This window comes from Triturus cristatus, chromosome 5_1 (genome assembly GCF_964204655.1).
Source record: "Triturus cristatus chromosome 5_1, aTriCri1.1, whole genome shotgun sequence".
NCBI classification, from domain to species: domain Eukaryota; kingdom Metazoa; phylum Chordata; class Amphibia; order Caudata; family Salamandridae; genus Triturus; species Triturus cristatus.
In genome coordinates, this window is record NC_140587.1 from 472,736,396 (window position 1) to 472,758,789 (window position 22,394).

A 22,394-nucleotide genomic window follows, 5' to 3' on the forward strand; every position below is an offset into this window, starting at 1 on the left:
CTTAAAACTTGACACAGTGCTTGATTTATTGAAATTTGTGAAAGTTTTGCTCTTTGCACAGCTTTTTTAATTGTACCCATCAGCCTTTCCACCATTCCATTGGCTCGTGGCCACATTGGAGTTATCCTCCTATGCACTATTCCTAGATAACTCATTAACTTTTGAAATTCATTTCCATTAAATGGTGGTCCATTATCTGTTTTTAAGATGCTTGGAATTCCCCAAGTTGAGAAGACCTCATCTAATACTGGAAGTACTGCGGACGTAGATGTTGATGATATCAACTTCACAATAGGGAAACGTGAATACTCATCTATTATTGCTAGTAAGTAATGTCCAGATTCTAATGGTCCATAGAAATCTGCTGCTACGTTGGACCATACATCATCCGGTAATTCTGACATATGCAATTCTTCTATTCCTTTCTCTTTTGAAGTACATTGGCATATATAGCAAGATTGAACAACTTCTTCTACTTGTTTGTCTAATCTGGGGAACCACAATTTTTCTCTTAGAAAATTCTTTGTTGCAGAGATGCCTCTATGACTTTCATGGGCAAAATCAATTACACGACATTGGAGGCTTTCTGGTATTACTATTTTGTTTCCTCTAAGTAGTATTCCTGAAGAAGTCACAGATAATTCTGAACTTATATTTTTAAATGCTAGTACATAATTTCTTAATATTTGGTTGAAACCGACTTCCATTGTTTATTAGTCTCCACTTATTCTCATATATAATTTCTTTTACTTCCCGAAGTGTGTCATCTTTTTGTGTTTCTTCAATCAGTTCATCTTCTTTTACAATTCCTGGAACTGCTGATCTGACTATGAAGCATATGTACTCTTCCACTTCTGATTGTTGTTCAGTATGTATCTTAGATGGATGTCTAGATAGATAATCTGCTGGGTTATATTCTTTTCCTGGTTTATGAATGATTCTAAAGTCATAATCCATTAGTCTCATTCCCCATCTTTCAATTCTTGGTGGCATTTTTGTTTTTGGATTTCCAAAAATAGAAATTAGGGCTTGTTGATCAGTAATAATTAAAAACGATTTTCCATTAATGAAATCATGAAAATGTTCACATGCCCAAACAACCGCTAAACTTTCCTTTGCAGGTTGAGAGTATTTCTGTTCCACTTTAGATAAACTTTTACTAGCATGGGAAACTACATATCTCGGGGTTTCTCTTCCAGGTTTATGCTGCACTAAGATTGCTCCCAGACCCACAGGACTGGCGTCCACTACAAGTTCTGTACACAGATGTTGATCAAAATACCTCAAGTATGCTGCACTTGATATTTCCAATTTTATTTCTTTAAATGCTTGTTCATCATTCCATTGAAATTTCCGTCCCTTTTTTGTCAGTTCTCTTAAGGGCGAACTTACAGTTGCAAAAATTTTTACATATCGTGCACAGTAACTCGCCATCCCTAGAAACGATCGCAATTCTGTTATGTCTTTTGGTCTTTGTATTGCATTTAAAGCTGTGATTTTAATGGGATCTGGTCTCATTCCTTTTGCTGAGAATATATGTCCAAAGAATGTTAACTCCTTTTTATTTATTTCACATTTCTTTATATTTAATGTCAGTCCAGCTTTTTGGAGTTGTTGACATACTCCATCTAATGCTTGATCATGCTCTCCTTGTGTTTTTCCAAAGACTAAAATATCATCACTGTAATTCATACAGTTTTCTACTGGCCTTATGATATTTTTTATAATCTCCTGAAAAATCTAAGCTGTTGAGCAAATCCCAAAATGTAATCGTTTATATCTAAACAGTTCTAAATGTGTTGAAAATGTTGTGATGTATCTGGACTGATCATCAATTTCCAATTGATGATATCCTTTGCATAAATCAAGTTTTGAAAATACTCTTGCCCCGTTTATTATAGTGCTTAGCATATCATTTAAATGAGGTCCTGGATATCGCTCTCTTTCAATAGCTGTATTCGGAATTCTTATATCTACACATATTCTAATGTCATTAGTGTCTTTTTTTGGAACAATAACAATGGGACTTACCCAAGGTGTCGGACCCGTTACTCCTTCAATTATGTCTTGTTCAAGTAATGATTTAATCTCCTTCTCCACTTTTTCCTTGCATATGAACTGGTACTCTCCTATGTGTTTGTGCCACTGGTTTTATGGTTTCATTTATATGCAAAGTACTTTTCTTGTCTTTTAATTTTCCTAGTCTATCAAATAAGCTAGGATATTTTCTCAGAACTGGATGATCTGTTGAGATATTGCAATTCATTGCTAATAGACCCATGAGTTGAGTAGTTACATTGCTCAATAAACATGGTCCTGGAACTTCACCTTTTAATACGTGTATATCCTCTTTACTTGCTACGTTTCCATATTGTAATGTTTCTTCAAATCTTCCCACACATAAAACAGGATGTTTAGCTCCCCACTGAAAAACACTAACGTTTGATGGACTCAATGTGGGTTGTTCTTTCATTTTCATGTATTCAGTTATACACATTATATTGCATGTTGCTCCACTATCTAAAACAAACGGAACTTTTTGAAGTCCAACCATTAAATCCACAGAAGTGTTTTTTTTAATATATTCTCTTCTAATCATGTTAAGTTGTTGAAAACCACTATTTTCTTGCATCATGTAAAGTTTTTCTGATTGTTCAAATTCTTCATCTGAATTTATCAATTCCTTCCATATGTCTTACATATTTTGTATTTCTACTCTTTTTTGTATCTAAATTAATTTGCTCCCACTTTTCTTTTCTCATTCCAAATTCTTTTTTTTCTCTCTTGAATCTGCACACACTTGCAAAGTGATTGTATCTTCCACATTCCTTACATTGATGTCCTATTGCTGGACATGTTTTCTGATGTGGAAACTGGAATCCGCACCTGTAGCATAGTCTTTCTCTCTGTGCTGTGTTTCTATTTTTCCTCCTATATTCACTTTTTTTGACATTTCTCTGATTTGTTCAATTGTTTTGACTCTCCCTTCTTCCATGTTTGTAGCATGCTTCTGAGCTTGCATTTCTGTTTTTGCTATGCGCAATATTTCCTGTAGGTTGTATGTTTTTTCCAAAAGTTTTTTTCTAAATTTTATCGAGTTACATCCTTGTATTATTCTTAACCGTATGGCTTCTTCATTGCTAAATTTATTGAATTCACAAAACGTCACTCATTTTTTTTTTTTTAAGTCTAGTGACATAATCATCCATCGTTTCATTTTCTTGTTGACATGCCATATTAAAATAGTATCTTTCAAAATCCAAATTTCTTTGAGGGTAAAATTTTGTATTTAAGCATTTCATAAGTCCTTCATAAGTGTTTCTTTCATGTTCTGGGAATGTAATTATTAACTCTTCAACATCATCTCCTACAAGGTTGAGTAATACATCTTTTGCTTGTTCATCAGTATGTTTTTTACATGTTGCTTTTAAAAAATGTTCAAATCTCCTTGTCCATTTCTCCAATCTTTGTGGAACATTTTCTTGTTCAGATAAATTGAAAGGTAATGGTCTTCTGAAGATTGTACTTGAAATATTCCCAGTAACATCTTCCTCATTATATATTTCTGAATTCATGTTTACAACTTCATTACTTGTGCCTTCTGAAGTCATATTAATGTTAAATATTTGTATATTTTAATTCCTTTTCTATGTTTGCTATTAATTCCTTTAATCTCCTTCTTCACTTCTTTAATATGGCATATGTGTATATTCCACTTCTTTACGTTTTTATTTATTGTTTTTATGTGCACAGTATACTATTTTCAGTCTTCTTTTATTCACAGTTGTTTATTACTGAGCATTTCCTGTGCGCATGTGTTCATGGGCAGTTTCTCTCCTTTACACGTGCGCATTACAAGATTATATTCATGCCTCATATTTGTACAAGTATGTGTTCATGTTTATTTCTGACAGCACGCACACGCACGCACGCTCTGCTGTTTCTTTTGAAGAACGCGCTCGTGGTAATTTCTGACAGCACGCGCACGCCTGCTCAGCTATTTTCTTTTAAAGAATCTTCCTGCGCTTGTTTCTAACACTGCGCGCACTGAGTCATTAATCTGTGTTCCTTGCTGCAAAATGCCCAAATTAGCCTTTTAGACGGCCAGCTACTCACGATCGGTGACAACTCCTGAGTTTTCTCACAATCAGCTTTCAGTTTCAGATCCCGATCAGAGACTTTCCGCAGATCGACACCAGTTGACGATCACGGTTGACAAGACTTTCCGCAGCAGGTCAACAATTAATAATCACAGCTACCATGTCTTCTAACGTGTTCTTTTTCCTCCTCATCGCCACTGTAATGAATGCTCAAACACGACAATTATTATTAAATATGTGTATTTATTAGAGCTCAGTAATCCTGTTACATCAACCTCTCATTCCTACTCTAAACTGCCCGAGTATTCCTTTTTCAACCTTCTTTTCTAGAACTCCTATCTTAAACTCTTAAACTTCTAAATGACATCACTACATTATTACAAGGGGAGTAAGGGGTGACGTGTTCAGTAAGAACAGAGGCAAGTTTCTACACGCCAGGACACAGTAGAACAGGCATCCTGACTCTAAGTTCCTTCTGTTACGGGACTGCCTGGTCAATGCAGGTCCCTGGATTATAAACCTGGCAACACAGCTCAAATAACTCACACATGGATGTCTGGTGCGGCAATAGATCATGTGCGGTCTATGCCCGTTTATTTTATAGATCCAGCACGCCTGGCCGGAGGACGTGCTCGGCGTAGTTCCGAATGATAACAAGTTAAGCAGGACCGCTGATCTGCTACATTCCCTCCCAACTCAGTCTTAAAAACCAATGTTCATTATAAATGGCATACAAAGTCTCTAAACTGTTGGCTTGGTGGAGGATTGGGCCGAAGTTGTACCGCTGGTGGTCGCTCCTACTCGGAAGGCTTGTGCGTTATTGCCCGGCACTCGGTCTTCTACTTGGCTTCTACCGGGCATTGCCATTGGTAAAGTCTAAATACATTCCACAGTCTCAGGCCAGTCGGCCTTGCGGTCGTGGTCTGCCTGATCCCCCTGTTGGGATGTGCTGTTAACCCTTTTGAACCAAGAGATGTTCCTAGAGACCATTTCCCCGCCCTTCCTGGCTGTCACCATGGTTTTGACGCTCTTCAGCAGTGTCCAGAGGGCTCATAGGGTGTTCGGAATTTCCACACTGGCCTGCCATCTCTGATGACTACTTCCTGGCAAGATCGACCATACCCTTGCTCTGTGTCTTTTTGATTCATGCGGATGTTGCACTGTGAGCGCCAAGCTTGGGCTCCGTGGATGTCATGGGCCGGTGGCGCCCATCCTGGGTACTTTGGGATGGTATCTTGGCAAGATCCATTAAACATCAGAGTCCATGGGGCTTGTTGGGTGGTGCAGTGTGATGTTCCTCAATACTCACAGAGAACGACTGATCCTCGACGTACCACGCCACGTCCACATCACCCCCCACCTGAGAAACCTGCACTGGCTGCCCGTCAACAAGAGGATCACCTTCAAGCTCCTCACCCACGCACACAAGGCACTTCACAAGACCGGCCCAGCCTACCTCAACAAACTACTTTCCTTCTACACCCCCAACTGCCAGCTTCGCTCCGCCGACCTCGCACTCGCCACCATCCCGTGCATCCGAAGAACAACCACAGACGAGAGGTCCTTCTCCCACCTATACACAATAGTATCTTCCCTGGTTGCTTTGACTTTTCTGCTATCACCATATGGGAGACCCAAAATGTTGGTCCGGAAACCTTCTAAATTACTCCTTGCTTCTCGTGTTTCTTGAGCTCTTGTTCAACTAGTGGTCGGAGATGGAATAGGCACTGTAGCATAGTGCCACTGGTGAAACTGGGGTCAATATGCAGCTTGGCAGGTGGTGATTTGAGGCATCCTAGTCTGCTGAAGAGTCCGGGGAATTGCTCCATTTGGGCAATCTGATGTGATTTTATGCTCCTGGTAAACACTAGGCCCAGATGTACCGTGGTGTGGCTCCCTACCAGGGTGGCAGCCTCCTGGTCTATGATGTGGAAGGTCATTGTGACTTCTTGGTTGTTGGATTGTACTTGCACAGACATGCGTCCACGGCGGGGTAGGGGCAAGTGACATCCATATGCAAAGATATTGGTGTGTGTGAGGGGGGCCATATGAGGTCTTGGTTGTAGGCGGTTGTACTGTTGGACTCCGATCACTTTGACTGAGGCTCCTGTATCAATGATGGCTTTGACTTTGGACCCAGCGATGCGGGCGACGCACGTGGGATGTGGACTCCGGTGTCATTTTAGCTCTCTCATGAATGAAATGAGGAAGGTCTCCTCCTCCTCGGGAGAGGAGTCTTCTAATTGGCGAAAGTATGGAGTGGAAGTCCAGAAATCAAAAGCATTACAGAAAACACGTTGATTGTATTTTAGTGCTAAAGATTTGGAGAGTCTAAACCAGTCAGGGAAAAGATTACAGAGTAACTAACTACCTTAAAGAGATTGGGAGATGTAGAGAGATGGGAAGACAGAAGGGCTAAAAAGAAAGAAGGCACGGTAGTGACTCTGCCTTTGTACCTGTTGAATGAGAAATAACAGATGGAAGCAGAGATAAAGGGGGTATCCCATGACAGAAGTACCAGGAGGAGGGTATGTCAGGAGGGTACGTCCATGTCCCTTGGAACAGATCAGACATTATCATTCACAGATGATTTCCCAAAAATGAGAGCCAAACCGGTTGAGTGGTATAAGCAGGTAAAGAGATTTGTAAAGGTTCCAAAAGTTTTGCTTAAGGATTTAGAGACCTTATTTGATATCGTAGTTCCATCTGATTTATGGACCGAGTGTAAGATTGCAGTTGATTGGCCCGGAACCGAGCCTGCAAGAGATCCTAAAACTGGTGCACCTTCAGCAGAAGTGATGAGAAGCTATAATCAAGTTATCACCTATCTGAAAGGGAAGATTTTGCAGCAGAGATTGGGTTAAAATAGCTAGAACCAGTCAGGAATTGAAGGAGACAGTTCATGCGTATTATGAAAGGTTTTTACAGGTATTCAAGCAATACAGTGTAATTGAGAACATAACAGAGAAGAATATGGGACATTTTGGGTATCAGTTTGTATAAGGCTGGAGGCCTGAAATAAGTGCCATGATGCAGCAACATTTGATCTGCTGGCAGAATAAACCCATTGATGAAAATCTTTGGTACGGAAAATATTGTTGAGATGACAGATTCACATCATAAGAATTGAAAGAGAAATTGATGTTGGCTCAGATGAGGGCGGCAAAGAAAGGAAATGTGGGTTTTGATAAAGACTTTCCAGGTATGGTGCAGGGAAATAGTCAGACAACGACTAGAATGTGAGGTGAAGCTGGAAATCAGCCGCAGACTTTTGTGCCTCAAGGAAGAGGAAGGCGAACCCAAATAAAAATGTTAAAAAAGCCTATTCATGTCACATTTGCAGCAAGTGCGGGCGTTGGAAACGCGAGTGTAAGTTCAATACAATTAATCAAATGAATGGGCACACAATATCAGAGGGAGTGAGGTAGCCACAAATTAATAATGAGATTCAGAATCAGCCAGGGCAGAGTCAGAGAAATCAGAATCAGAATATGCCACAAGCTCCTATGCCTCAGTTGGATGGATGGGTGCCGAGACACAATGCAAACATGAGTTTTTATACCAATGATCAAGTAAATCTGAATGCACAAGTGGCATCACAGTACCTGGTGCAGATCGATGACAGATTCAGAGACGTCCCAATGACGGTGCCTGAGAGCGGAGGAGGAATGCATGCTTGGCACATCATTAGAGGTAGCTTAGACTGTTCCTTATGTGGATGGAAAGGTAAATGGAACGTCCATTTCATTTCTTGTAGATACTGGTGTTATCCATTCCACTGTGAGAACTGTGGAAATTCCAAATCTACTCCTTTCGGGAGAAAGAATCCAAGTTGTAGGAGTGTCTAATCAATTGGTATCGACCCCAGTGACAGAACCTGTACAGGTACAAATTGGGATTTTCGAAGATTTACATAAATTTGTGGTGTGTGATTCTACTCTAGTGAATCGGTTAGGACGAGACCGATTGAGCAAATCAAATTGTTCGATCTATTGCACGCCTAGGGGAATAGAACTCCATACAAATGATAAAGATGTGGTATTTCACATGGCCAAACAGAAAACGGAAGTAGAGGGATTATATCCCCTGACTGACTGAAAATAATTTGCCACTTGAGTAACAAGGTCTTACCGGAGGTTTGGGATTTTACAGGAAAGGATATTGGCCTGAAGAAAGGAGTAGCTCCGATTCAACTCAAATTAAAATCAGATGCAGACTTTTCTAGAACTCCATCTTAGAATTTGAGCTCAGAAAGCATTGTAGGCATAACACTTTTGATTGAGGCTCCGATTGAGCAAGGAATTTTGAGAGAGATTTTAGGAAGTCCATGTAACTCACCTATTATGAGTATTCAAAAACCAAATGGGAAATATAGAATCATGCAGGATTGGCGAAAAATCAACCAGATTGTGATACCATGTTGTCTGGTTGTGCCAAATCCAGCTTTGATTCTATATCAGATTCCTTGCTAGGCTGAATGGTTTTCAGTGATTGATTTGTGCCATGCCTTCTTCTCTATCCATTTACATCCGGATGGCCAATATTTATTTGCTTTCCGGATCATAAACCGTGTCTTGGCATGGTGCAGAGTTCCACAAGGGTATACAGAGAGTCCTTCTATTTTCAATCAGATAATGAAAAGAAATCTGGAATCACTGGAGATGCCAAATTACTCTGTGTTGGTGCAATACATAGATGATTTATTAGTCGCTTCCGGTACCAAAGAGGCTTGTGTTTATGACACTGTTGCCTTATTGAATCATTTGGCAATAAGTGGACATAAGGAGTTGCCAGAAATGATCGGAGTTGCCAGAAAAGATCTGATTTTGTAAAAGAGAGGTTCTTTATTTGGGACACCACATTGAAAAAGGAGTCAGAAAAGTGTCCCAAGATCGGATTACTGATATCTTGCAATTGAATCCTACGAGTACACAAAAAGAGGTTTGCACGTTTCTGGGAATGGTTGGTTATTGCAGGCAGTGGATACCAAACCTTTCCCTGATAGCCAAGCCACTTCAACGAATTACACACAAAGATGTGTCCAATCCAGTCCTATGGGATGACGAATGAATGCGCTCTTTTAATGAACTGTGGGATAGTTTGTGTCGAGCCCCAGCACTGGGAATGCCCGACTTCAACAAGAGTTTAACCTTGTTTTGCAGTGAGCGTGAAGGTTGCACACTATCAGTTCTAACGCAAATGCACAGAACTGCACGCAGACCTGTTGCATACTTTCAAGCTGCGTTGGATCCTGTAGCTGCTGCATTGCCTGGATGTTTGAAAGCAGTTGCTGCAACTTGTGGGAGCTTGGAACAGCATGAAAACATTGTGATGGGTCATCCTTTGAAAGTGCCTGTGCCACACTCAGTTGAGATTTTGCTTACTTGTACTAAGATGCAACATCTCACAAATAGTCGATTGACTAAGTATGAGAAAGTGATTCTGGGAGCAGAAAATGTGACGGTGACGAATCCAGCTACCTTGATGCCCTTGCCTGGACATGATGAAATTGTGATTGTTGAGGCGGATCAGGACTGTTTGGAAGTGACTAAATTGTTTACAAAACTGTGTCCTGGCATTCAAGATGTCCCATTGCCTGAATCAGATCATGTGTTTGTGGATGGATCCTGCCTGAGACTCTGGAGGTTCCTTGTGAGCTGCATATGTAATTTGTACTGTGGTGGATGTAGTTGAAGCATCATGGTTGAAAGGAGTGTATTCAGCACAAGTGGCTGAATTGATTGCACTTACCAGGGCTTGCAACATTATTGAACAATTAAGAGTCACCATATTCACGAACAGCCAATATGGTTTCTGAGTTGTCCATGATTTTGGGAGTTGTGGTCTCACTCGGGTACATGACCTCTTCGGGTTCACCTATACGAAACCGAGAGAGCGTTGAAAACCTTTTGATGACATTAAACTGCTGGCGCAAATTGGGGCGGTGAAGTTTTCTGCCCACCAGCAAGGCAAAGATTATGTGACGGTCGGAAACTGCTATGCAGACAAGGCCACACGCTATTGCGCTCTAAATTCTTATGTTTTCAATGGAGAGCCATTGCAGGAACAGTCAGATGCCACAGAATGCAGAATAATGTTTTCAGTCATAAAAACATGGGAAGAAATTAAGGAATTACAGGATGCAGTGCCACAAATTGAAAGGGAAGGGTGGATTAAAGCAGGGTGTAACTGTCGCCAAGAGGATGAGGTATGGGTGTACACTGATGAGACCAGTTTTACCAGACAGTTTGCCGTCACCTATGACAAGAAATTGTCATGGTCCCGCACATGTGGGAAGAGATGCCATGCTGCGTCTCTTTCGGCACACAAATATAATCGCTGATTCAGAGCCACTGCAGAAATTCTGTGTCAAAGTTGTGTGGTACGTCAAAAACAAAATGCAGGAAGAAAAACACTGGTCAGTAAGACTCATATAAGGAAATCAGGGGGTCGTTTCACTAGAATGCAAGTTGTCTTTGTGGAGATACCCCCTTGAAATGGATTAAAATATGTACTGGTTGTTATGTGTCTGTTTTCTCGTTGGTTGGAAGCCTATCCTACAAGACCCAATGACAGTCTAACAGTGGCTAAACTGCTTATTAGAGAGCTTATTCTGAGGTTTGGATTTCCAACCTCTTTGGAATCAGATAGAGGGTCACATTTTAACAATGAAGTGGTGTGAATGCTTTGCGCTGCACTGCAAATTGAACAGAAATTGCATTGTGCCTATCAACCTGAAGCGCCCTGAGTTGTTGAGCAGGTGAACGGAACATTAAATTCGTGATTGGCAAAGGTGTGTGCATCTACTTCTTTTAAATGGCGTGATGGTTTACCCTTGGTGTTGATGAGTGTGAGAGGTATCTCAAACAGAAGAACTGGACTATCCCCACATGAGATAATAATGGGGAGGGCTATGAGACAGCCTGCAGTCCCAGCAAACCAGCTTGTGAATATATAACTGCTGACTTGGTACTTGATTACTGTTAAGGAATGGCTGATGTGGTGCGTTGTGTCTCACCAGGTTAGAGAAGCTGCAACTTCAGCAGAACAGGAGCAGTGTCACGATCTGTGCTTTGGGAGACTGGGTACTAGTGAAGAAACAAGTGTGAAAATCCTGTTTGGAAACTCGTTGGCATGGAAATGAACAAATAACCCTTGTAATCACAACTGCTGTTAAATGTTGTGGTCTGCCTAATTGGGTACATGCTACCCACACCCGTCGAGTCCCATGTCCCCGTGAATATTCTGGATCTGAAGTGGACAAACTGGTGGTAACAGAGAGACGTCACATTCAGGTTGACCGCAAAGTAGAGGAGGCACCAGCTACTGGTTCTCGAAACAATGGTTCAGATGAGAGTCAAGGAGAGTTGGTCCCAGTTGGTAACGAGGGTCAAATTGAGGGGATCTGACTAAACAAAGTATTTACTCAGATAAAGTGACCAGTGTAAAAGAAAAACAAGTGTGAGGAGGAGACCGTTGACCCAGAACATCGAAAATATTGAGGCACATTCTAACTGCAGGTAGAATACCTCCAACTGTGATTGAAGTCTCGAGCCAATCTGAGCAAAGTGATACAGTCGAGGAATCTGCAGTACGCAGAACAAAAATAGCAAGGGTACCAAGCCAGAGATACGCAGCTCCAAAGTGGACATTTTTAGAAGTTGCAAATGACTGGGGAAAAAAAGAGTATTACGCGTTTTGCCTTAAAGACTACAACTCACAAAAACCACCTTGAAAGAACTGTTGTGAAAAAGACAAAAGAAATAAAAGAAAAGAAATCATTTAAGGGACAAAAATTTAGAGGCACCAATAAGGACATTTCTGCAAAGCTTACGGTGCAAAGCATTCTATATAAAACAAAAAATATCTATAAGCACCCTCAGACTAGAGGTGGAAAATTAAAACCAGTTTTCGTTAAGGCGTAAACATGTATGCTCTTGCCTTTTGGAAGTTTCTGTCATAATACTGGAGTTGTTTTTGATAATACTAAACTTACCTCATCATATCTATGTGAAATCTAACCTTCCTGTAACTACAAATGCTGAAAAAATAAATGAAAAAGAGAATGCGTTGTGACTATTGTTCTAACTGAGGAGGTTGTGCATCATGACCAGTCTATTATGATTCCTCATTAAATGTATTTACTAAATTACTTTACGAGTATGTAGACACTATTGATGTGAGAGATTGTTATGTGTGCATGCAACTACCTTCTTTGGTGTCAAAGGGGGTAACTTATCACCTACCCTTAATCTATGGTAATTCCTGTAGTGTATTAACACGTTTATTTTACTGCAAAGGGCAATTTCAATATTACTATTCAACTTATGCTTTGTTCTTTTGAGAAGTTCCGGTTAAGAACTACTTAAATGTAGTACCAGATACACGAAATGCTGAGATAATGGGAGAATTCTTTCAACCTACATTAACCATAGATACAGTGTATGCACAGACATACTTTGACTTGTGCCTTGCATAGTGTAGAAAAGGATTTTTTAAATTCTGTAGAAGATCGATGTTGGGAAATAAAAAGAAAATCTGAATCATAAATAAGGATACCACCATGGGCATGTAGATTGCCTGAATCAGGTGACAGACCGCTCTCTCACTCCGGAGATGGGGACATGCTTGTTACTATGGTTTCCCTACACCCGCCGCACGAAGGTCACTAGCAAGTTCTACGACCTGGGGCTAATCTTAGCCAAGAGAGAATTGACCCTGCACTGGAAGTCCAGGGGGGGCCTAGCTATGTGCGGTGGAGGGCAGCGCTAGTGAGATGGGCGGGAGCAGAGGGTACACTCCGGGTGCAGGTGGCTCTGAGGGGTGACTATGAGAAAGCGTTAGCGACGGCAAGGGCATGGGAAGCGTTAGTAGTGGAGCTCCAGGGGCTGATGGCTGAGGTAGAGGAAGAAGGGAGCGCATCAGGTCAGCAAGAGGCGAGGGGAACTGAAGATTGAGTTGGGAAGGGGATGGGGCGGCCCCCAGACACATACCGGAGGCCTGGACACGAGGGACGATTTGCTTACATAGAGAGGAGGTGAGCAACTGCAATTGAACTCCAGGGTCGGGGGGGCACATCAAGGGTGAAATGGGGGACAGGGGCGCACTGACACAGGGGGGGAGGGGGGGGGACGAGTTGGGAGTGGGAGGGGGGCTACTTTTATGGCACATGGGAGCTAATGCTGTAATGTACAGTTGTTGTTGCTTTGAAAACTAATAAAAAATGTTTCAACAAAAAAAAAAAGGATACCACCATGGGCACACAGGGAGGGTGAATTGAAAAAGAGGTAAACACATGCTGCTATGGCTCTGGATTGGCAACATAAAGGGAAGCTATGCATATTGAGACGCAAAACTGATCATAACAATACATTTGTTGCTTCCAGTAAATGTGATCACACCTTCCTACTTGTAGGAGGGTGGGGGAAATATTTAGCTGGTGCAGATCCTGTATTCCCAGGAGTATACTATGTTTGTGGGAGCAATGCTTATTACAGGTTACCGAAGCAATGGTATGGATGTTGTTACATGGGTATAGTTTTTCCAAACATGTATCCTGTGGATCAAAACAGTGGAAACAATGAAAAGCAACACACTAGCTTGAGAAGGGGAATCAGTGCAGCTAAAATTATAGGGGATGTTTTTGGGGCTATAATACCCTCAGTGGGGATGATCCTAAATTCATACACAATTGGGAAGCTTTCAACTTTAGTTGATCGGCTATCAACGGATACCACCAGAGGATTTCTTGTTATAGACACAGAAATGGTTGCTATCCGATCAATGGTTTTGCAAAACAGACTTGCTTTAGACATACTTCTAGCAAAAGAAGGCAGAGTCTGTTAACTGTTAAAGGTTCAACAATGTTGTACTTATATTCCTGACAAAAGTAGGGATTTGCGGGATATATTAGCAACATTGGGCTTGGGAAACCATTGGAAAGGGATTCACATCTGTGGGAAGTTGGTTTGCAACACTGGGAGTAAGCTTAGTGGGTAAAATACTGACACCTTTATTAACAATTGCTATTGGCTTACTAACAATAGTAGTGATATATCGATATTGCAAACGCAGGGGTGTTGAAGAAGAAACAATAGGAAAGAAAAGGAATAGAGCAGAAATTGAATCAGAATATAGACAATGTGGATACTGTTATGATGACATGAAAAATTTGGCACAGGCTAGATTGAAACAAATGAAGACAACTGCATTCTAAAGCGCCATCAGAATTACATCAGATGATAGGATAAGATTGTGTGATGGTTTGATTTGACTTCAAAGGGAGAATTGATAGAATTGATAGACTGTGGATATCATCTAGCATCTATCTTTATCAATTCCTAACTGGAAAAATCATTGACAACACTTTTTATTGGATGAGACAGGATAACCTGCTTGTCGAGAACATGAGTTTGCTTCGTAAAAGCATGCAGAGTTTTCAGACAAATGATTATACGAAAATGTAAGCGAAATTAGAAAAACAAGAATTTCATGCTGATGCATTTGTGTGATGTGAGAAAATATGAAAATGAAATTAATACAGAGAGTTTTGTGAATAACAATCAAATGTGTATTAAAATGAGTGCAATATATGCACAGTTGTACTGAAGAAATTTAGAAAATGTTCTCTGCTAAGAAAAACGGTCATGACAATGACAAGGACAATGATTATAGGCCTCTGAAATGCATATGGAAAGAAATACATACACTGAAAAGTGTCACGTTAATAAAGACTAGGCAGAAAAATTGTATTACTGCTCAATATTGACATGTAATTCGTGAATATAGTCATAACTGAATTAATGAAGAAGATTAAATGACGTTGCAAATGTGTGATTTGTTTTAATGAATATTAAGGCAATAGTGATTCAGCTGTTTTTTCATGTAGGTTTCTTTCTTTACGTTAATGCAAAATCATGTGAGGCAGTCACCTAAGCCATATGAGCACTTTCTGCAAAGTTTCACTTCTGTTCTGGTTAACAATGAATGCACTTCTCACTATAAACATATTTGATAGAACTGTAGCAAATATTGTTGCAAACCCAGGGAAAGGCACCTGGGATCGAACTGCCTATGAACAAATGCAAGTACCTCCTACTTCTGTGGATGTGACGAAATGCTGAGTAAATGAATATTAATGGGGTTTACAAAAAAGGATTACTTAACTCATCTGGAATTATATGATTCACTGATCACCCCATAACAACCCACCGTGAGTGGCCAATGAAAACCCCATGAACTGATGGGATTGGTACGTTAAGGGAGTATAATTGCCCCATCAAGGGGAAGACAGGGGCTGGCTGTCACTTTTCATCTTCCTGTCTGGCATGCTGTCAGTTTGATATTCGATTTCCAATTATAATTTTCTATGTCCGTTTCCATGTACTAGTGATGGAAGACTCTGATGTACTGATCTTTATTTCAAACTGCAACCTCTAATAGTGTGCTTTGCTGGCTGGCAAAAGTGTGAGGAAATAACTTTTCGGCTGAGGGGTTATCTGACTCCTGCTGTGGCATGCGGTGCTTGGACTGAGTTATCTGAGGACAGACCTGAAGTGGGCTGCCTTGCTTGGTTTGTATGATTAATAAACTGAATCTGTATCTTTCCCATGCTCTCTGTAGGCTGAATCATTGTTATTGAAATTGATCAGTGCTAAACTGTGTGATTACTTGCAAAAAAATCTATCATTAAATTCAACCTCTAAATTGTTTCCGAACTCTCTATACAATGAGAGGCACTAGATGTTTTTCCTGAATTATCTTTATCGATTCAGTCTCATTATTTTGGTTGTATTTGTTATCCTAAGGGATCTATATGAGCGGCTAAAGAAAGATTTGATTAGTGAATTGTGAAGATTAGGGTTAGATTAGCAATCATCTATTCCAGGTCCTCATAGGATAATTGCTTGCATCTTCGGAGTATTCTATTCCCTATCAGCTCAACATAAAAGATCCACCGGAGGACCTAAATTGTGTGATAATGGGGAGTATGGAATGAAAGTTATTATTAATTAAGTGCAATAGAAAATGGACCAGATGATATTAGATTTTTAGATGTGGTAAGACAAGTTTAGTAAACATTCCGCTGCAACAGCAAGACACTTTAATCAAGCAATGGCGTAAATTGAGGAAAGGCTAAAGGGTGGCTGACCGAAATCCTACTCTGTGTATTATTCACAAAGGTCATAGTCTAGCCCAGACCTAGAACCCGGGGTTCAACTGAAAGCAGTGAAATAGCCTACAAGCATAGTTATTTTGCTTTGGTACTTGAGGATGCATCTTTGAGCTTGGATAAACTGTAGACATCTACAGAAAAAAAGGATAACATCACAGTGAAATACATAAAAATGCATTCAGTATGGGTGAAGAAAAAATAAACACATGAGGCACAAGATGTACTAAATATAACAACATGGCATTAAGATTTTTTCCCTAATTTATTGTAGTAATATTATGCACACTTACAGATGGGTGACCTGCAACTTCTATTAATTCTGCTACAGCACTTTTAACAGCTGCCGGGTCTCTCACATTGCACTGCACCGCATGGACCTGTTGTAGAAAGAAAAATATTTTAGCGGCCAACCTTTATGTGGAATACTTCATTTAGTTGATGAAAACGAGGCATACAAAATGAAGACTAAACTTTTAAGAATTGCCCTTTCGATCCCGTTGAAAAAAGAATCAGGTCTACAGTTCGACGTAGACTAAACATAATATGTGTAATGGAAAAAGTCTAAAAAGGCTTAGATAAGGGTTAAGTAACCCTTAATAATAAGCATTTTTTTCCCTGTTACTACGATTCAAATAGTCATTTTGATTTTGTGGAGTGATTCACGCTTTCTCGGTCACTCTTAGGACACAGTCACTTAGGTGGTAGGATTGTCTGAACTCTACTCTCTTAGCCATGGGGTGACAACCTGAAGTAAAACAATCTCCAACAAAGCAAGGCATTAAAAAACACACAAAGGGAGACAAACTTTCACAAACATGGACACTGACGCTCGTGTGGTGTCACTCATGATCAATTAACTCATTTGCGGTCTGGAAAAGTCACAGCTCAGCAATTTCTTTGTGACCATAGCCTTGATGATTGGTTAACCCTTTCACTTATTAACTTACTTGGACACGGAGTGTAAAAATTACTCAATGACTAGCTGATAGGTTGGCAGACACATTAAGTATTTATTTGTGTTATTTATCTCATAAAGCCCCTTGAGAGTGCTTTGTGACAGCTAAACATAAACATGTAACCATAACTGTGGTTTACTGTTCATCCACCGGATTCACAAAAAAGTCAGAAATTTAGACACAAATGCTTAAAAGCAAAACTTTTGAAATTCAAAAAGAACCCATAACGGTTATTGTTTCAATGGGGTACTTACATGCTTAAATCTTTTTTGCATAACGAAGTGCACATTTCAACATATGGAAATGTCAGGCTGAAGTGAAATTGCACCCGTTCGTTTTTATTTTGTTTTACCATGTGTAAAAATATACTTCCATTGAAAAATATTTTCGTCTAGACCTTTAACAGTTTGGGTGGTGCTTTCTCCCCTGTACTACACTGAAAACAAATTTCTACCTTTGACAAGAGTAAAGCTCCAATATTTGCTTAGTGGATACTCCCTACAAAACATTTGAAAATATCCATATTGTTTGAGAATCAGGATTAAAATACACGACTTGTGAAAGTGGTAAATTATGTATAATTTAATTTTCATGGTAAACCCAGAAATTCATCATGAACGCCAACGGATCCAATGGTGTTTTATTAAGAAGTGTGTTCCTGTTGCACTTGTTCTTCCTCTGCAGGAATATTAGGATCTTCTGCAGCATGGATTTTTGTGGAAAGCTGCTATGACAAATTATACAAGGGGTTGCGTGAGGGACATGGCGGAAAAATCGGAGAAAAACATTACACACAGGTCTTTTACTTTTTGTGTCGGGATAGCAAGTCTGAGGTAGGCTGAGAGGATATCAACCAATGTTTTGTTGTTGTACAGTTTACGCTTGGATTCGGTTTGCGTAGCGTTCCTTTAGGCAAAGATCATCTATATGAGGCTACAAGTTTTCTCAAAGACACATATGCTACTTTGATATACCTTCTGCAAGCGAAAATCTGATGATGTTATTGGATAATTAACGTTCCTGTGACCATGGGGCATTAGCCTTTGTACATCCTGCTCCTTTAAAGTTCTTCTTTGGTATGTAAATCTGGAGCGGAACTTAATTCGCAAAAAGCAAAAAAGCTAAAACTGTCAAATAATGAAGTGCAGGGGGGGGCATCATTTTTCTTTAGACTCTGCTAGTTTGGTTGCAGACTATCAAGTGTAAGAAATTCGATCATTAATTTGGGAGAGGGAAGCCAGTCAGCTTAAAATGCAATAACCTGTTAGTATAAAACACAGTTTTAATGAGAAAACCTTGCTCAATCCCTGATCGCCACTACATAAGCAGCAGACATTTCCTACAGAAATGTGTGCTAGGCATCTATATTTAGGTTTACAAACAACAAGGGAAACCCTAGAACAAGAACCTGGGGTAGTATCAACTATGTCCCAAGCAGTGGTTCGAGAGCTAAAATAAACTATAAACCAATTAATGTGGAAAAAAGAAAAGATTGTGCAAAAAAGGAAAAAAAGCTTATGCTAACATAATTTTGAAATAACCATGTACATAATCACAAAAATAGTATTTAATATGAATTGAATATAATACAAAAGAAAACCACAATAGTAATGTGAAGGGCGCTCAGACAGTTACACAGACAACAACCAAATTATGAACATTGACAAGCGTAAACTGAAAAAGCAGTGGCAGGGAAAAAACATACAAATACAATATTTGACACAATACACAATATAGCAATAGTGTCCTCTCTTAATTAGGCCACGTTTTGTATGCGTCTACGGCGTTTAGACCCAAGGTCATCTTCAGGACAGAAGACTTCAAGAGTGAGAGCGACCACTTTTTGTTCTCAATAGATTTCCGTCATGTACACAAGGAGGCGGTGCCACTCATCCTGTGTAGGGCCAAATTGGCAAAATTCGAAGGGAAATCCTACAACTGTAGGTATGCCGAACCAGAATCCAACTGAATAATTTGTATTCGAATAAAACTAAATAGACTCCGGTTGCCAAGTTAAAAGGGAAGATCAGGGTGTAGATGTACCCCGCAATCAGGTCACAAAGTCACAAGCAGGGTTGGTAATTCAATTATTCAAAATCCCTGTGTGCCGCGTCCTGTCAAAGGTTTGAGTCCCGGAAATGGGGGCCGACGATGTGTACATGATGGAAATCTATCGAGAACAAAAAGTGGTCGCTCTCACTCTTGAAGTCTTCTGTCCTGAAGATGACCCTTAAAGCAATCTTGGGTCAAAACGCCGTCGACGCATAAAAAACGTGGCCTAATTAAGAGAGGACACTATTGCTATATTGTGTATTGGGTCAATTGTTGTATTTGTATGTTTTTTTCTCTGCCACTGTTTGTTCAGTTTACACTTGTCAATGTTCATAATTTGGTTGTAGTCTGTGTAACTGTCTGAGCGCCCTTCCCATTACATTTGTGGTTTTCTTTTGTATTATATTCAATTTATATTAAATACTAATTTTCGTTATTATTTATGTACATGGTTATTTCAAAATTATGTTTGTATAAGTTTTTTTTCCTTTTTTGCACAAGCTTTTCTTTTTTCCACAGGTATTTATATTTAAGCAACAATATTACAGACAGAAAACCATGCAATACAATTCTGAAAGCAAGTTAGTAAAATATGGAAACAGTTCATTCCCAAAATAAGACACAAATGGTAAAAATCAGATTAATTGACCAAGAGATATGAATTTTTAACATCTTAAAGTAAAAATACACACTAATTAAGAACAAACTACCAATCGAAGTCCAAGGTTACAGCTGACCCGGTTCTAGTGGCGATTTCAGGCTAACTGCATGGACTGTCGGTTGGGTAAGTCATGTGGGTTGCACAAGTCAAAAATAGTTTGTTGGGACTTGAACTTTTTTTTAATGGAAGTAAAACTCTTCAACGAGGATGCTGATGCCAGGGAGGGTCCATCCAACTCAGTTACACCAAGACTGATCTCTTGCTAGCACCAACAGCTCCAACAGAGATAAAGTTGAATTCTGTAGCCAACAAAATTGCTTCGCTGCTGAGGTGACTTTGCCATCATGTCCCAATCCCAAGTTTGGAGTAACTTTTTTGATTACCAGAAATCTCCAGTGGGGCAAGGAAAGATTTTGTAGCGGACGAGGGCGGCACAAAGTCAGATACTTCCTTTTCGGTGGTCCCAGGGTAGCCTTGAACTTTGCTTGAAACGGCAGAGCAAGTGACAAACTGGAAATTCATAACTACTTATCTTGCGTCTTTTTCTCAGGAAGTTTTGACACCTTTTTCTCGCTTCTCTAAAGTTCAAGAAATTAAAATATCTTTCTTGTAGATGGAGTTAACAACAGTCCGGGTTTCTCCCTCAGCTTTCAGGGGTAGCTCTCTCTTCAGCAACATCACCCAAAGGGTTTAATTCAGTGCATTCTCAGCAGGGTAGATGGTTCCTACAAATAAGATGGAGTCCAACCCCTGGCCTTTTGTATCTCTGAGAACAGAAAAGGCTGATCAAATAATGGGCCAACCATCAGACCCTTTGAAAGCACTTCCAGTCTCTTGCTCCTAGTGGATGGAGCAGGACACCCCTGAGTCTCCTTAACAAGCAGGTCTAGACAGAAACTTCCTTAAACGTTTACACTAGGTTCAGTCGGGTTCAGCTGGTGGCGGGAAACCTTGTTTATCTTGTGCATTAACCAGCAATTGCTGACAACCTCTCTTCCACCCCTACAGGATTCCCACAAACCAAAGATTCCACTTTTGCAGTAATTCAAAGTAATTCCTCGTTCACTTTCTACAGACTATCCCAGAAACATGTGTTGATAATAGCAAGTTCCTGACTTCTCTGTCCAGGACTCCTTAACTCCACCTAGGCCTTGCTCTTAGAAAATAACCCCATGAACCCCAACTGTTCTAGAAGCTGGTTATACCCAACAGGGAGCCGAGGCGGAGGTCTATGAGGGGACCTCTATTCAAATGCATCCTTCTCACTAAACCTCAGTTTAACATAAATATGTTAAAAGATAGGCATCAGCTTTGGCTACTTCTGTTGCCACTTTTTCCAGTGCACTCCCAATTGCCACCTTCCAGATAAGTGGCTTATGATTACTACTCTCAGCCTGCTCCCAGAAGCAATTTGGTTATCTAAAGGCAGAAAGTCCTGGTCACGACTAGTATAGGCATGTCCGCAGGTAAAAAAACGTCCAATCCCCGCTCTGCTCTACGCGGACGATGCCGTGATACTGGCTCGTACCCCACGCGAATTACAGAAGGCTCTGGACAGGTATGCAGACTTTATGGGTAGCCTTGATTTACATATAAACATAAAAAAGACATATGTAATGGCAGCAGGCATAGGGAAAAAACGGGTCAAAGATATATTTCTTAGTAAACAAAAACTTGAAGTTACGGCCCATTATCCCTATTTAGGCATCATGATGGATGATAAGTTGAATTGGAAAGCCGCAGTTGAGGCACGAAAACATTCTTTCATGAGAGCCATTGCTGCACTTATAAGTTTCTCCCAAAGGCTGGGTAAAAGGTCCCCGGTAGAACTGTTAAAAATCTATAGTGCTAAACGCCAGGCAATAGACCTATATGGGGCGGGAGTATGGGGGCACGCTGACCTAAGTGCCCTGCAGGTGGCAGAAAACACGTTTCTAAGGTTCCTTTTAGCGGCACCCAAACGCTCTTCCATATTAGCATGTCATATGGAACTGGGGATCCCGTATTTAGGGGACCTGGTAAAAATTCAACCACTCCTTCTTTGGCGACGAATATGGATCTCTGAAAATAACCTATTAACCAAACAAATCATGATGGAATGTATGTTACTAGATCACTCAGTGAAAATCAGTTGGCTCCTCTATGTGCGAAACTTTCTAACTGATTTAGGGTTAGAGTCTTACTATATATCACCTGAGACAATCTGTGAGATTTCAAGGAAGGATCTGAAAGCTAGGGCATGGAGCCATTTAGAAATTTTAAGGCTCACAAATGAAGCAATGAAAGCTTCTGCCCAACATGCAATTGCGGTTCAGACCACCCTGCTAATCCAGCCCTATCTGACACTTGACCTCAAAGTGTTTGAGAGACTTCTTTTGACGAGATTCAGGTTAAATCTTTTCCACCGATTAGTCGCCTTTCCTGTAAGAAACAGTTGGGACCCAATCCTT

The 22,394-nt window shown here is 40.3% G+C and overlaps 1 protein-coding gene across 1 annotated transcript in view; it reads right to left on the reverse strand.

Moving 5' to 3' along the window:
- Positions 1 to 22,394, reverse strand: part of DECR1 (2,4-dienoyl-CoA reductase 1) — a 224,030-nt gene that overhangs the window by 94,246 nt on the left and 107,390 nt on the right. The window contains exon 4 of the mRNA XM_085605309.1: positions 16,566 to 16,652. Coding sequence (XP_085461435.1) covers positions 16,566 to 16,652 — 87 coding nt within the window. The remainder of the gene's footprint in view (positions 1 to 16,565; positions 16,653 to 22,394) is intronic.